Source organism: Corvus kubaryi, unplaced genomic scaffold (genome assembly GCF_017639235.1).
Source record: "Corvus kubaryi isolate FWS band 111438036 unplaced genomic scaffold, C.kubaryi_AGA036_p1.0 37300, whole genome shotgun sequence".
NCBI classification, from domain to species: Eukaryota; Metazoa; Chordata; class Aves; order Passeriformes; family Corvidae; genus Corvus; species Corvus kubaryi.
The window spans coordinates 14,225,692-14,242,731 of NW_024581093.1; the positions used below are offsets into that span (position 1 = coordinate 14,225,692).

General features: G+C 41.3%; 1 protein-coding gene across 1 annotated transcript in view; it reads right to left on the reverse strand.

Annotated features, from left to right (window-relative positions):
• Positions 1 to 11,378: 11,378 nt before the first annotated feature.
• The window catches only part of TSHZ3 (teashirt zinc finger homeobox 3), a 63,856-nt gene continuing 58,194 nt past the window's right edge, over positions 11,379 to 17,040 (reverse strand). Inside the window, exon 2 of the mRNA XM_042027604.1 lies at positions 11,379 to 16,246. Coding sequence (XP_041883538.1) covers positions 13,047 to 16,246 — 3,200 coding nt within the window. The 3' untranslated portion in view covers positions 11,379 to 13,046. The remainder of the gene's footprint in view (positions 16,247 to 17,040) is intronic.

Here is a 17,040-nt window from a genome sequence, read left to right on the forward strand (position 1 = left end):
CTGCAAGAAGGCAGCATCTCATTTCATTTTTCATTGAAATACATTAAAGTAAACATATTTTCTCATCTTTTCCCTTCCATGCTATCCTCTCAAAGGACCTTAAATCTGGCAAAGCCATCATTTCTCAGGTAGGATGGTTGTAGGCACAGCTCAGGACCCACAGTTACTGTGCATAGAATCAAACATGGTATGCGGGGGCAGCAGTCATTGAGCAATGACCAATCTTGGAATGACATTTAGTAACTCAAATAATGAGTTTTGGCCTTTAGCTGTAATTTTAATTCTTCAGCTTTAAAAAAATCCCAGAAAAAACATTATTTCAATTGTTTCTTTTCCCCCTGTTAACTGGTCCACTGCTAGCCATGGTACAAGCAATGGTTTTTGGCAATTAACCCAGTTCCTTCCCTGCCAGAGCCTGGACAGACCTACAGGCTCTTTTATGGCCTGCACTTACTTTAAGCAAATCTTTCTCTTTCCCAGTCCTTGGCCTTTCCCTTCCTCACAGGGCATGTAAATGTGCTTTTGGCTGCTGGCCTGACTAGTGATGAAAAGGTGACTCCATGTAACTCCTTTCTGCTGCTGAAGCCATACTCGAGTCTAATCTCTCCACGCTGGGAAGTGGGACTCTGCAGAGGACATCTCTTCAGGCCCTTTACTGAAGGGGAAGGGGACAAGAGACAGAGATGGAATATTTAAGGATGTATAAAAAAACCTAAAACCCTGTACACATTAAAAAAAAAAAAAGGGAAAAGAAGGAAAAAAAAAAAACCAAACAAAAAACAACACAAAAGACCAAGACAGTCCTCCTAATTTTTACACACCACAAACTATTCTTAAGTTCTCTGGCCAAAGCTTGTTAAAAACAGAACATCCTAAATGCTCTCAAAATTGTATGAGAAGCAGATGGAGGTATTTCCTTACAGAACGAGCCTACAGTCAAGTGTAACAGCTGAAATATATTGTCCACTAAGGAGCAAGGCCAAAATTCAGTGTTAAAGGAACCCTGTGTACAGGGGCATCAGGTGCAGCGCCCCTGGCTGAGCTGCACCAAGGGTGGCAGAGACTCACCTGGGCTTCAGCTGCCCCCTGACAGGGCAGGGACCTCCCATGTGTCCTGTGGCACTTGTGTCCACTCCCTGCAGATATTTTGGAGGCCTCAGGACATCTTGGGCAGCCTTAAGTATCTGTTTTGGCACTTAAATCCTGCTCTCCATGTCTGTTCTTGGAAAAGCCCGATGAAACTGTGAGCCGTGGATGAAAATAGAGCAGTGAGGACTAAATTAAAGTAAAATTTAGTAACAGGGCCCAAACGTTAACATGCTGTATTTATCTCAAACTTATTAACATTCCTATGAGTCTCTGAAACACTTTATTACTGATACATGGGATTGTGCTGCTATAATAGGCTTCCCTGAGGAGTAACTAGGACTCCAGCTGTACTGCAGGATATGTTGTACTACATATTATAGGGTTAAATGGTGCTGGCTGTTATCTGCACAATGTGTGCATTACGAGTGTGAATGAGGGAGCTCGTTTGAGAACCCTGAAGTCTGCCCTGGAGCACTGGAAGTATTTGTAGTGTTAGGGAGAAGGAGGGAAGGGTCCCTTTCTCCAGCTGCAAGCAACTCAGTATACGATTGATGCCAAAAACTTAACGCCTCTGCTGGCAAAAAAACCAGAGCTGTGTCTAAAGGAACTCTACCTATGAGTTTTCCAAGGAGTGCAACCTCACCTGGGCACAGCAGGCAGTCACAGTGTAAAACAGCAAAATGCGGGGCCATTCACTGCCTGTCAGAACTGGTTAGCAGAGGCAACAATGACACTAAGCCACCCAGGTCCCTCCCTCTGCTAGAGGAGAGAGAGCTAGCTTTTCCTCCTATACAGCACGAGAAGAGCCTGATGATCTGAACTGATGACAGAACTGGCATGAAAACTCAGTTAAAATAAAAATAGTGATTACCAGTGCATGGCAGGAAGTTTGCCGAGTTAGAAAAGGGCCTATCTGCAACAGCCATGCACACCTGAGGTGTTCAGATAGGACTGTAGGTTACAGGAGCCCTTAAAGTTCAGCTTCTGGTATCCTGCAGCACAAGTAGGTCAGGAACACCCACGTCAGCTCATCACAGGGTTCAGTGATGGTGCCTGCAACTCCTCCTCCACAAGATGCTCTGTGCTTAACTTGTAGTTAGAGTTGTGTTCCCCTCGATAATCTCATCTCCATGCCCCTTGCCAAACTGATCTGATTAACTCTTGTCCTGCCCTTGGTAGACACAAGGAACATTTGATCAGCACCCATTTTATAACAACTTTTTTTAAGCATAGCTAAAGACAATTATCATGTTCCTACTCAGGCTTCTTGTTTCCAGACTAAACAAATCCAATACTTTTAACTTTTCCTCATAGGTCATGTTAGCAAAACCTCTAATCATTCTTGTTGATCTCTTCTGGATTCTCTCCAATTTGCCTCCATTTTTCTTAATGTCACCAACTTCAGCAGAAGTTTTGCAGCTTGGAGAATTGTTTCTTGCTGCAAAAGTCACCTGACACCCTGACCTTTAGCTCAACAATGAGAAATAGCATACAAGCTTCCTTAAAGAAAATGGTATTACATATATACTGTCATGTATACTTAGTGTCATGCCACCTGCTTGCCACATCAACCCCGCTACTTTGCCTTAACAGCAATAAAGCAACAACAAACAATAAAAAAGCTTCTTCTTTTGTGAGCTGTTGTATAGACAATCTTATTGCATGACTTAGAAATACAAGAAAGTAGAGCAGAGACATTTTAAAAGTCTATTAAAAACTCTTTTTTTTTTTTCTGTCCACATCTCAAAAAAGCAAAGCAATTTCAAGAATACAGAACTGACCAAAAGCAAACTGTGGGGGAAAAGCAAAGCTGTGTAGCCACTGTTAAACAGATGCTAGCCAAAGTTAGAGGAGTGAGCAAAAAAGGCTAAAATTAGGAGAGAGAGAGTAGCTCAGGATGAATATTAAACTGAATGTAAGACTTCTTTGACAGATCTGTGAGTCAAACTTCCAACAACTCAAACAGGTAACAAGTCACAGGACTTGCCTTCTTCACTGAAGACTATAAAGCCCAACAAATACACAAGAGCAACCAGCAGGTAAACCCAGAGGGCAGTGGCACTAGGCACATCACCCACCCACCACAAAGAAATCACTAATATTCTCTAAACCACCCTCAACTCCTATTAACTCAATAAGCACCTAAACTTCTACCAGCTGGGCAGTGCCAAGCACCCTGGCTACTGCTGACCTGCAGGTGAGACGTGGCGAGCTGAGCTCTGGAGTTCCCCTGCAGGCACAAGGGCTTGTGGGCTCTGGCCCAAGTCGTGCTGGGGAACCTCCCACTGCCAGGGTTAGGGAAAAAAGCATACTGAGAGTCAGGGGGTAGTTCAGCCCTGTGGAAAGCCCCCTCTAGAACAGGGCAAAGTGCGCAGGGAAGGGAGAGCTCTGGCTGCTGGCCTGCAGACGTTGGGATGCTCCAGCTGCTGGAACGCTGTGGTCTCCAGCTCCAGGACAGGGCTTGCAGCTGGGATGCTGAGCAGATGGTGGGCAGCACCTATGTGGGCTCTGTTAGCCAAGAGTGGTAGCACAGATGCTTCAGCTACTCTCCAGAGTATTTCATTTCTGGGTACTTGGTTATATTGCTGCGTGTCTGACCAGCTCCAAAATCTCCCTGCTTGGCCACCAGACCCTCCCTGTTCTTTGCAGGGCAGCCAGGGTGCACAGCAGAGCATTTCTGTCCTGGGGACAGCCCCGTGGAGCACAGGGGACAGGAGCTCAGTGGTCTGGCACTGGGTGTCTCTGATGGCTTTGTGGCATTTGTCATCCCTTCAACAGCCTCTTAGGAGAGAGATCTGAGCAACTCTGCAGGAAAACACAGCAAGAGGCCTCCACAGGGCTTTGGGAGGAGGGCAAGAACAACATGACAGCAGAGCTGACAAGGAGAGGAGTGTGCCAAGCACTGGCTAAGTCCAGCAGAAGGGGGGTTAAAGCAGCTCCAGCGTGAGGAACCAGGCTAAGAGGGAGTATTACATGTGCCGGTGGTTCTGCGGGATCAGAGCTGTTTACGGGCTAATGTGCCTGCACCTGTGGGTTGGTGTGGCTTTGCCTGCTGTTCAGTGCTTCCTGAGAAGCTGCTAATATAGCGTGGCTGATGAGCCTGCTGTTTTGATCTCTCCCTCCTTGGAATCTCTTCTAGAGCCTTTAATAAAAGCCCTATAAAGGAAGTACAAGTGGGTGCTTTGTGTTTCTTCAATACCTAATTTATATTTTTAATATTAAATACTCAAACACATGCTTTGAATTTGTGTTTTTTTTTAGTCTAATAGCTTTTTGCTGGAGACTTACATACATTTTCTATCACATAATTCCTTATTTTCTTCTGGGTTTTTGTGTGTTCTCATACCCTGCCCAAATCTTACACTGAAATTAAGAGGCATACTGAAGGCCTGTCATTCAAACTATTGACAGTAACTTGTCTGTCTGGGGGTTATGGTTGTATTAAAAAATTTATCACATGAAAAAAAGAAGCATATGGCATTTACAGAATCTGGGCCAACGAAGAAGGAAAGGGTCATGTTCACTCCCAAAACAGGAGCAAGCATCTCCTGAGGGTTATACGTGGATTTAGTTCAGAGGGAGCTGGAGAATCTCATATATTTTGAAATCATGAGGGGTATGAAATCAGCATAAGTTACAGCTGCCCTTAGGTGCTTTCTTTTGAGTGGTCAGTGCCACAATCACTCAGCAGAGCACATTGATCTCACTGACTTTGGCAGAATTATGGAGGGTCTGTTTGCATGAACCATTGCTGAACAATTTATCTGATGTATTAATCATCTCTTAGATAAGACTATCTGGACTGCAGATTTTTCTTGTAACCCAATTTCCCTCCCACAGTATTTTGTTGTTGTTGAGTTTTCATGTGAAATTTTAAAATTGCATTTTTTGGGGTTTTTTTAACACTTAGGATCCCAGGGTCTGTTTTGAAACGCTCTGAAGTGCAGGTGACTGTGTTGGGGTGCTCTGCTGCCTTCAGACAGGATGGAGAAGCGCCAGTCTCTATTTCCCCTCTTGACAGCAACTCTGGTTTGGAAATTGATTTGTCTTAATGGTGAAAAATACAAAAAAAATCGAGACCCTGTTTTTCCCTCACCTTCCAATTACATATGTAAGAGGCAAAATGTGAACAATTTCTTGGAGATTGGAAGAATTAGTACAATTTATAGGGCTGATGTGGCTATTTTACCCACTTCTAGTAATGCCCCCCTGTGAGACTGTGTCTGTGCTGCTGGTAGTGTAACTCAGGCAGGTTTATGTGTGGTGAGGGCAGTGCCCCAGCCACCTGGAGGATTTGGCTTCCCTGCTCTGCAGAGGGCAAGGCTGACCTGTATCAGCCAGGCTGTGCCCTCTGGGGACCCTCTTCTTCTTAGCCACAGCTTTCAGGCGAGAAGGATTTGCTCAGTCCCAGCCACCTCCCTCCCCACGGCCAGGATGAACCACAGTGGGTCAGTTTTTCTTGTCCCCAGCCTCTCCCCAGTACCCAGGGAGCCCTGCCATACATTTTGCAGGATTTCTCCATCTGCTCTGCCCTTCCCTGCAGCTCTGCGACATTGCACGCTCAACTTCCCGGCACAGTAAATGGGAATTAATGCGGAGAAGTCCAGGCTGGCCCTGCCTGGCCGGCCCCTGCCCTCCAGTGTTAATCTGCTGCTGCTCTTCCAGCCTGCCCTCTGCAACACAGAGATGGAGATGGACACTGTAACCCCTGGTGAAGCCTGTTCTTGCCTCCTGTGTACCCCAATAATGACTTTATTTTAAAGCATTTTTTTGAACTCCAGTAATTTCTAGAGACATTTAATTGGGGAGCTCATTCTTCTGGCCTTCTCTAAAGACAACTCTGTGATGGATTCATGTTTTAGCACAAGCCAGAGTGCACACAGAAAATGTTCAGCCATTCAGAGGTACAAAAAGCAGTAATCTTAGCCTGAAACAATTGTACTGAACTGAAGCACTACTCCTCTCTTCTAGATCTACTTTTAAGATCCCTGTCAAAACAGCCCTTCAAACACATTTGATTGGGTTGGGGCTCATCACGCTGTCACCAACTCACTTTTCATTAGGCTGTTGCTCTCTGTTAGCCTAGCCAAGCAGAAGAACTCAAACACATGCACAAATTAAATCGACATCCAAACTCCACCAATATACAAAGCAATTTAAATGATATTCATTAGAGCGATGACAAGTCCTGATGAGGCTTTCAGGAGCGGAGTCCTTCAGCTTCTGCCGACTCGGTTTCATGGTCATTGAGGCGTAACTGCAGTGACTGTACCTCCAGTTTAGAGAAAAAAAAGCCAAGAATATGACTCCGCTTCCTGACACACCTACCTCATTCTCCCTCTCTGCACAGGTTTTCAGCTGAGCACAGGCTTCCAGGCTTTTTTTACAGTTCTTCCCGGGCTGTGCACTGCACACACGCTTTAGCAAACCCCTTTCCTTCTCCTCCACCTACAAACGTGCCAATTAAAAAGAATTCCATTTTCAAGTAATTTCATTTCACTTGGCTAGAAAGGTCACTAACTCACAACTCTGATGGCTATAAACATGTCCCCAGTTTCTTACCATGCTAGAATGAATTTGATATGTTGAAGCTTAATAGAGAAGTATTTTTCATTGTTAATTCACACTGAAGTTTAAGAGTTACTCTCTCTCCATTTATATTTTTTGTATTAAAAAAAAGATGGACACTATCTTCTCCACAGGGAGTGGAATGGGGCTGACAGGTCTAATATAGGCTTTTCCACAGTGCCAAATCATTTGAAATTCATTTCCCTTGCGACCTAAGTCCTTACCTCAGGCATCACGAGGTAAGTCATCAGAAAATTAGCTCACTATTTGGCTACAAAGTCCACTACACGGCTTGCAAAATTTAAGTGTATGGGGGAAGAAATGCTTGTCTTCACCCTAATGTGACTCCAGGAAAGGCCAGCGGGTGATGTGGGGGCACAGCATCATTTTAGGACATTACTATCAGCTGTGAGCTCCACCACCCACCCCAGCCCTTGGCCAGGGAATGGGGCTGGGTCTGGCCTTGCCATTTTTAACTCCTTTCTTCTTGCTCTAAAACAACCTTTTTTATTGCTTGAAACAGGCTAAGAATTTTAAAAGCATGATATACAGAAAATGTCTTGTTATATTATTACTCAAAAATTCCTTTTTTTGGCATAGCTGCCTTGGGTTGTAATTTTTAATTTTCCTTTTTTAGCACTCCACAGTGGAAGAGAGGCACAGAGCTATGGAAGTATGATTTACAGTTGGGTATTTTCATTTCAAGAAAGGTTATATATATGAACTTGATGAGCGGTCTGGACATACCCATCTATCCCAAAAAGTCTATCTGATTTTAATTCTCTTAAAAGATTATTTAACCAGAAGTGCATTTCAAGCTATAAATAAGGCAAAGTGAACCAAGCAACAGCTGCTGAGGAAGTTAATGTGTCCCACGTATATGTTGTTATATAGTGATGAAAATCAAACAAACAAACCGCTACCCTCACACGTAAGCTGGATAGTAAGCATAAAGGAAGATTGTTTTTACATGTAAAAAAAAAGAATTTATGGAACACCACTGCTGTATTTGTGTATGTACTAGATAATGAACACAGCACAGGCTACGTGTTAGTAAATCTTAGTCATCTTTCTCATGCTGAACACTTAGTTAAAATTATTGCCCCAAACCAAGGCCTGAAAGCAGACTGTAACCTCAGCGATTATCCCGATGCTTTCAGACATGTATAATGATGCGTTAATACATAATTCCGCTCGCTTCTGTGAATGACCCTGATTCCTTCTTCCTTCACTGGTAAAAGATTGACTTCTTATGCAAATACTCTTCAATGAGGGCTGTAATATTATAGTCTTAAGCATATACAAGCCTTTCATTATTACAGGATAATTACTGAAAACTCAACAAAATTCACTGTTACCACACCCCGACCAACAGAGCCACTTTCATGTTCCAAGATGGCAGTTCCATAATTATTTCTTGTTCTCTCATTTACCTACAGCAGGTCAAGCAAGGGCTGGAAGGCACATCTTGGCACAGAGTCCCAGGAGAAGAGAATTTACTGGGTTTTTTTCCTGGAGATTGTATGTATTTACTAGTGATACTCAAGGGAGCTACACATTTGTATTTCCATGCTAAAACAGTAACTATCCAATCAAGTATTAAGTGCTATTTCATCCTTGGATAACACAAAATATGACTGTGACTTTTAAAAAGTTGGTAATCTTGAAATTGGTTTTTTTTCTACTTTCCTTGATAAATTCTAGTTTTATGACCATTCCCTGTATTTCAGCTCTGTGGAGCAGTGTGGGTAACACACCACCTAGCAAAGCTCCAGCATATTCTTGTAACAAAAAGTTACCCAAACAAAGCAGGCAGCAGTGATCATAATAATTTGATATTTTTCTAGGAAATATATAAGGCTCTCTGGAGGCGTACTTTAAAATACAAAATTTATTAATTAAATTTAGCTTTATTACCAGTCGTCTCTGTTCCACTTGCACCACTGTTCCTTTTTTTCTGTTGCAGCTGAAATAAGAACTTGCAAAATTAAAGAAGGTTCTTCCATTCAATACATGCCAGTATATTTTTAAGTCTCAAAGTATAGCCAGATTTTTTTGCTGTCATAACATGCAGAGTCATATCATGTTTAGCTTTATATAGCAAAATACACAGCCATGTTTAAATGCAACAGATAATTCCCATATTATAACACTAATCTGCCTTGGTTTGGATAAAAAATTGCACAAAGTGGTTACCACAAAAGCACCTGCATAATTAAAACAATATACTTTCAACTTTAATACAAAAATAAAATATAATGAAGATTCTAGAAAGATTTTGGTTTCAGAAACAGTTCCTTACGCTAGCTTAAAAGTCATATTTCAGTTAATTACAGATTTCCTACTCACTAAAACTTAAAGATACATTCCCTGATTTTTTTTTTTTTTTTGCTAAATGTTGACTCCAGTGAACAGCTCTCTAAGATCTGGCATATTGATTTCTTGTTGTGAAGTGAGCTGTTCAAGCTCCATTTAAGATTTTCATCTTGCATGTAGCCCTGAGCACATCACAGCACCATAAATTAGTTAAATTGCACATTTATCACAAATGTTATTTTAAGATACTGCGTAAATGTGATGGCTGGAAGATATACAGTATGCTGCAACAAGCCACTACTTGGGTGGGGTTAGACCAGGGTCACCTTTATACACCTGTGATTTAAAGCTCTTCTCACCCATCACAATTTCATTTTTAACCTCTTTCTTGAGGCATTTTGTTTTCTCTTGCACTTGATCTGCATATTTCTAAATAAAATATCAAATGCAAAGCAAAAGTCAGAAGTCAGATGCTTGTTTTAAAATGCTGCATTTATACCTTCATGTTTGCCTAATAGGAAAAAAAATTATCTTAACACAGCTAGATTGGTGATTTGGTTAGCACTAATAGTTACCATGCCAATATACATACCAGTGTATGGATGAAAAGAACATTATTCTAGTTCATTGATTCTCTAAATTCTTTATAATGTGAAATCACATTGCTATGCCAGTCCTGCAGGTTCTGAAATGCAAGCTGAACTTTATTTTAATAAATTTGGGATATTCAGATCCTGACTAGCCATTCATTTGCAAAGTTTCAAGCACATTTTAAGAAGCATATTAAAAAGTCCTTTCTGGTGCACACTGGCAGATCTGGTCACTCCCGGAATTTGTTCATGGTAAATCTCCTCACAGTACTTTCAGACCCAGGTAAGTCAGGTCCAGGAACTAACTTTTACCAGATCAGGGAAGTTGCATCAGATCCCCTGGCTGTATTTTAAGAGTAGAAAGAACACTGCAGACTCTGCAGTCTCTTGCTTTTACTCCCTCCCGTGTCCCAGATAGCAGTATTGCGTACAGAGCTTTGAGCATTACTATTATAAGTCAATGGTGCATCTTAAAAATACATTGATTGACAATATATGCAATAATCTGCCAGTCTCCTTATGTGTGAATTTCTGGTTTGCAACCAAATACTATATTTAAGCTGTTATAATTTTCAAAAGAGGAATTCTCTGCTGTAGAGGTAAAAAGTTTGGCTGGTTTTAGACTGAGATCATGTATTTGTAAAAAATGTGGACAGGCACCTGGGAGGCTCCAGGGAAGACTTCAGCCAGCCAGGTTCCCTTTCCTCACTAAGTGAGGGACTCCTGGGATGGTACAGTCAACCAGTAAAACTGCTGTTATTTTATTGCTGGAATTTGAGCTGAGGCCATAAACATTGACACACAAATGACCTTAAAATCAGACACAAGTGTGAGCCAAAAGAGGAGGAAAAAACCCAAAGCCCTAATCCCGTTCACTTGGTCCTCTTAGCAACATTTGCTGTAGAATGAACAGAACACTCCAACACATTATTGAGACATGGTACTGGCCTTTAACATTACAAAGAAAGATGGAAAAATGGAAAGAAAGACCGAAAGACAAAAAGAACCCAAGATTCAATTCTTTGCTTACTGGAAGACAGTGGATTTTTTTTAAAAAGAAAGGAAACTGTACATTTGACATTCAGATGGTGGTTCTCACTCGGGATGCTGAAGTGCTGTAATGGTGGGTTTGGTTCCCATGTAACCATCTCCGGACTCTGAGTTCACCTGACTGGCAAAAGACATTATTTACATGCATAGTAATATAGGTGTTTGGAGATGCAAATTGTTTTCAATGGTTTTGATGGGATGACCTGTCAACACCAGTAAAAGTCTGTCATTATCATATAAATGCTCCAGATTGTTTGCTTTTCTTTGGCATGTGTTTATTCACCTCCTCTCCCCCTCTCTACCTGCTGGGAATGCTGTCCAGCAGCAGGTAGGGCTAGAAGAGGAGTCACTTCAAAACCCCAAAGTTGAAGTCACCGGTCTCAGGTTCCTTCTCCTGTCATTTGGAAATGCTGGGTAGGTGGAAAGGGATTCTCTGAGCTGTGGAACACCCTCGGGTGCAGACTCTGCTCAATGCATTTAGGAGGAAGGCGGGTGAGCAGCGGTGCCTGCCTGGGTCTGAACTCACAGCAAAACACTTATTTGCTTTGCCATGCACTGCTGATAAACCCCCTCTCCACAGCCAGCCTTACCTTAAAAAGGAGTTATAACGCTCATTTATCTCTTCTGGGGGAAAAAAACTCTGTTAATGCAGCCTTTGAATAAGTGCTACCCTGCTCTTTAAATGCTAAAGTTCACTAAAACTCCAGTGATTTATGTGCAGCTTTTGACTGCCAGCACCTGGCAGATGAAGAAACCTACTCAAGCTTCAGTCATAAACAGATAGCATACAATTTAATTTTAATGTGCTCGTTAGTCGTAGCACATTTCAGACATAATTGTGAACGCAACACAAAATTATAGCAAAAAGACAATTTTAATGCTGCTGTAGAAAAAAAGGTTATATGAAGAGTCATATAATGGTGCTTCATTGTCAACAACAAAACAGGGCACAGAGTGCATTACAGTGTCTGTGCTGTTTACATGCCAATATTTTATACATAGATTCTCATATGGTGTCAGCTGTCAGTTACTTCTGCAAATTAACTGCCAAAAATGGAGACGAACAGAATCACTTAGTGTGCTGGTAACCACGGGTTACCTTTCATATGCCTAAAGATAAAGCTGCAGTATGGAATCTTGGGAGAATAATTAGGCAGAACAAAACAGAAAGTTACCAATTGAAATAAAAAGGCATTCTACAATAGGAAATAACAACCAAGAGCGCTTATAAATAAGTAAAAGAGGTTATATCACAGAATGCCTCATAACTTTTTAAGCAAAGTATTACAGTACAAACATTTTAAAGGCTTTATCAATGTTTAGGAAATACAGTACAAGTTTTTCAAATAGATTTAACCCTTTGAGCACTGAGTTTATTTTGAATTTTCTCTTTTTATTTTATTTTTATTTTTTTTTACTAATAAATACCTTTAAAAGTCATGTTGTGCAAAACAGTTAGAATGCATGCCAGGAATGCAGTCCGTGGCTTCTTCAGACAGTTTAAAAAAAAAAGAAAAAAAAAAACCCAAACAAATGATAGCAACACTAATAAATATGTATAATTTAAACATGAACCTCTCTTAATATAGATGTACTGTATAGCAAAACAAAGCAAAACATATTTTGCTTTAAGAATAATGTTTCTGAATACTTTATAAATGCTATCTGTGGTATCTTTTATCACATAATTTACAATGTTTGATTGTTAAAGGAAAAACTGTTAGATCTAAAAAAAAATGAAATATACACTATATATAGGTGCGGTTTATACCTGGGGCTTATCAGGTACAAACCCTGCTGCTGCTAAAAATGCTGAAAAAAAAGAAAATGGCATTAACCACAATCACATTTTCCATAAGAGATTTTGAAATCTATACAATATATACATCTATGTTTCAATGTGAAAATTATATTTTTAAATTTCAAGGTGTGAGACACCTCTGCATAAATGGAGGTTCATATTAGTAATCAGAACTAAGCTAGTAAGGGTCTAAAAAAAACACATATCCTTACATTTTTACCAAATTAATGCAAAAGTGCTTCAAAGTACTCAGAGGGCTAAAGATTATAGGATGAGAAATACCAGCACACTTAGGTCACATGAAAAAGTGCACCAGAATTAGTTATAAATGCTTAATTAAACTGTCTGTTAATGCATGCAGCTTGATGCATCAGAGGGATGCACAGCAACTAAATCCAATTTACACAAAGTTCCAAACACTTACCACTGCATTTTAACCTTCATATTTTACCAGTAACAACAGCTGATTATGCACCTCTATTTAAACACTGTACAGTTATACAAAACAGTTCAGCCCAGAGTGACTCTGGAGTTAAAATAAGAACATGTGCCAAGAACTAAACAGTAGCTTTAAGGCGTCTTTGACAGTTTTCCTCAAAGCAAATTACAGTTATTTTAATCAAAAGCAAATGCTACTGCTTCTCTAACTCCGAAACATACAGAAGATGATCCTCTGGTGACTTCCCATGTGTTTTACTAAGATGAAGTTTAACAGCATGCTTGCTTGCAAAAGTCCTGTTACAAAGTTTGCACTGATAAGAAGTTCCGATATCTTCCTCTGGAGAAGACGTCACCAGTTTTTCAGATGGTGACTTTGCTTGTGCTATCTGATTGTTAATCTGTTCACTGGACAGTTTGGACAAGTCTCTTAACCTGAAACCCAGATGCGATTCAAGATGACTGATATAAGTTGAAGGAGTTCTGATCTGTGAAGCACAGTCATTACAAAAGAACACTGGGTGCCCAGTGTCCAAATTTTTAAGGAACTTAGTTCCCCCCGTCCTTCGGAGCTGGTATTTCACATTGGCCAGCCAGTGGCTAATTGTGGTCATTGAGAGTCCCGTAAACCTGGAAATGTGCATTCTTTCTTGAGGGCTCAAGTCTGACATGATGTATTTCCCCTCTGAAGTCTGCCGTAAACTGGCTGCAAACTGGGCCTGCAATATGAGCAAGTGCTGAGGGTTCCAGTTAGACTGACGTCCCTTCCTTTTCTGAGCTGGTGTACTCTCTTCTGGTTCCTCTATTGTGGTACCATCAATGTCAGATTTCTCAGATATGCTGGAAGGTGTGGAAGATTTTGATGTGTGACTTTCTGTCAGGTTCTTCAGCATATCAGATATATCTGACAAGGCATTCTCGCGTAGCGGCGAGTTTGACATGAATGACACGACTGCAGATGTCTTTGCTGTTGTCACTGTAGATGAAGAAGATGCAGAAGATGTCGATGTGGATGACAAAAGCGCTGAACCCAAAGAGCAGCTTTTGTCACTCTTGCCTTTCGTCAAATCTATGGGTTGGTCATTGTTGACATGATAAAAATAACGGTCTAAGTGGTCTGATTTTTTGGACTGTAGAGGTGGGGTGGCCACTGCAGCCTTTTCTGCCAAGCTGTTGCTCATTTTAAAAAGCATGCTCATTGGATCCAGAGCAGGCAAAGATGGCTTTGCTGCCTTCCCAAGGTGAATATTCATGACGGATTGCAGTGCACTTAATGGATTTACAAATGGCTGTTCAGGAGGGTGATCAGTGATGATGGCTGTGCTGCTACTTAAAGAACCTACGATGGACTTCACAGGCTCCTTCCCGTTCTCCACGGGTTCTACAGTTGGACTATCCTTGCAACCGTCTCTCTGAGGAACTGGGCTGCTCTGCTGGCTTTTGAAGCCACCATCATTGGAGGGCTCCATCTTAAGGGGTTCACTGACTTCACTGCTGCACGGCGAAGGCGTTGCACGCTTCAGTGGAGAAAGCTTTCCTTCAGGCTCTTTCATCTTCTCCTCCACTTTAGCCACCTTCTCAGTGACCTTCTTTACCAATTCTTCCATGGCATGAAAGTTTGTTTTTGGCACAGGTGAGGTCTGACTGCTTGGTGGAGACACCAAGGGCTGGTTTTTAGTTGGTGATACTAGTTCATTGTTTCCAAACATAGGTTTTAATGGTGTACTCTTCCCAGATGAGCCCAACGACAGCTTCATCATATTAGGCAGCTGGTAGGCAGCATGAATGCTGGGGTAGCCACCCCAGCTCGGTGTGCCATTCTGGGCTTTGTTTATAGCTGATGTAACCGTGTTTTCTAAAGACTTCAATATATCTAATCCCCCCTTAGGACTTTCTTCTAGGTCATTTTCAGTCAAGTAATGGTATTTTGAGGAGATATCATACTTCTCCTCATCTTCACTTGACTTCTCTTTGTCTTTCATTTTGTCATCAGCAATGACTCTTTCCTTATCTACTTCTTTTTTAATCTCAACATTTAATTTAGGGGAAACACTAGAAGGTGTGTTGGAAGGAGATGTAAAGGTGGTGGCAGCTAGCGGCACAGACTGGACCTTCTCATCTACTAAGGACGTTATTGTCGGTGTGGCTGGGGCTTCTATAATTGGTTTCCCTTTTTTCATGGCAGAGTTAGTGACTTTAATAAAATGTCCCGTCACCATCATGTGAGCTGTGAGCTCCTGCAGGGTGTCATGTGAACTTCCACACTCCATGCACTTCAGAATCTGGGATTTCCTCGCCTCAAAGTGCCAGGCATAGCTGGCACCATTCTGGTGACCGTAGCGGTTATTTGGCGTAATGTAGGGATTGGAATTCTTTTGAAGTGCATCATTAGTATCTGAGATTGTTGCTTTTGGTGTCCCACCCGTGGAGTCTGGAGAACTTGGAAGTTCAAGCTCCAGTGATGTTTTCTTTCTAGTAGCTGGGATAATTTTTGCTGCTACAGGTGTAACAGGTTCCTTCAGAGGCACTTTTTGGTAGTGTTTTGTTTTGATCATATGAACACTCAAATCCTGAAGAGATTCAAATGAATGACCACAGTACATACACTTTAGCACTTTCTGGGCATCCTCCTTCCCTTCCATTTCGAGCAAAGAACGTTTGCGAGGTTTGGACCATCTTTTGGGGTTATTGTTATCCGTTTCATGGTTGTCATCTCGATAATGTCCTGTCTCATTCATGTGCACTGTTAATTCTACTAAAGTATCGTAGGCAGCACTGCAGTCTTTACAGCGGAATTTACTGGCTCCAGTGAATATAGAGCCATAGAGCTTACTGCTCTGTCTGTACAGCTGGACTGTGCTAAAAAGGCTTGGTTCAGGCAGAATTCTGCTCTGTGAAACTTGCTGCAGCGTTTTGGCCATTGCAGTCTGGTGCCAGTCAAAGCTGCCGCTTCCACAACTGCTGCTGCTGCTGCTGCTACTGCTGCTGCTACCGTTGTTTTTTTCCGAAATTGGCTGGTGAAGGTTCAAATTGAGATTGGACCAGTAGGAATTGGAGAGGAAGTTATTATACACGGCTTTCATTTGTTCTAAACTATCAGAAACTGTAGAGTCTTCCAGTGGTATGGAAACCTCCTTGGTCTCTTCCTCATTTTTAATGGAGCTGCTCTCGAAGTCTGCCATGCGGTCACTTGTCTCACTGATGTGGGACTCACTGTCCATTTCATGGCTAGAGAACTCAGCTGCTGGAGAGTTTTGGTAGCTTTGGCAGTTCTTACTGAAGTCTTTTTCTGGACATGCATATTTTGCTGAAGGCTCCCCATCAACTGCATTTTCATCAGGTTCCACATCTTCTTCCACCAGCGCTGCTGCTTTTAGTTCGTCTGAAACATAGGCTATGATGAAGAGAAGAAAATACAAGTTAGTTTCTGCTCATCATACTTTTGCTTTAGCCAAAGAAGTGTACTTATTTGTAAAATTAAACAGTTAAAATTTAGTGTTTCTTCAGAGCAAGAAAAAAAATCTGCTCTTCAAACATAATTTGCCACCTTATTCTTCTCAAGGGGCAACAGCTTGAAATTAAAACTAAATTTGAAATTAATGAAGCACATTCTGGAGGTGGCATTCATTTCTAAAGTAATAAATTACTTGTATCAACCTCAGAGACAGCAGTTCCTGTCTGTCAATTAATATGTCTTATGCTTCTCCTACCCCTAATGCATTTCTTAACAGACAGATTCACAATTTAAATTAAGCAAGCATTTTTTGCTCATTACAGTTTTGAGACTCAATCTTTAATAAATATAGAGCACAACAAACATCAAGAATTTCTACAAAGTAAAAAAATCCCCAGTTAAAATAAATTTTAAAAATCAGATTTTTTTAAAGCTATCATTATTAGCAGTGCCACATTTTAGAGGAGATGGTTAAATGCAAGTGATGTAACCTGTGGAAACAACTCATTCAGAGCAATTTGAGGACATTCTTTGTGAGTGTAACAAATGTCCCATTCCCATTTAAACACTTCCTCAACAAGAAAGCCCATGCAGAATTATGTCAGGAGCTAGTTCAACAAAATTGGTATGCTGCACTCATTCTTGCTGTATAAATATATACAAGACCTTCCAGTGGACCTTACAAATGTCAAAGTGTTTGCTCTTTAGACTACTTTGTCAATATTTACTCAGCA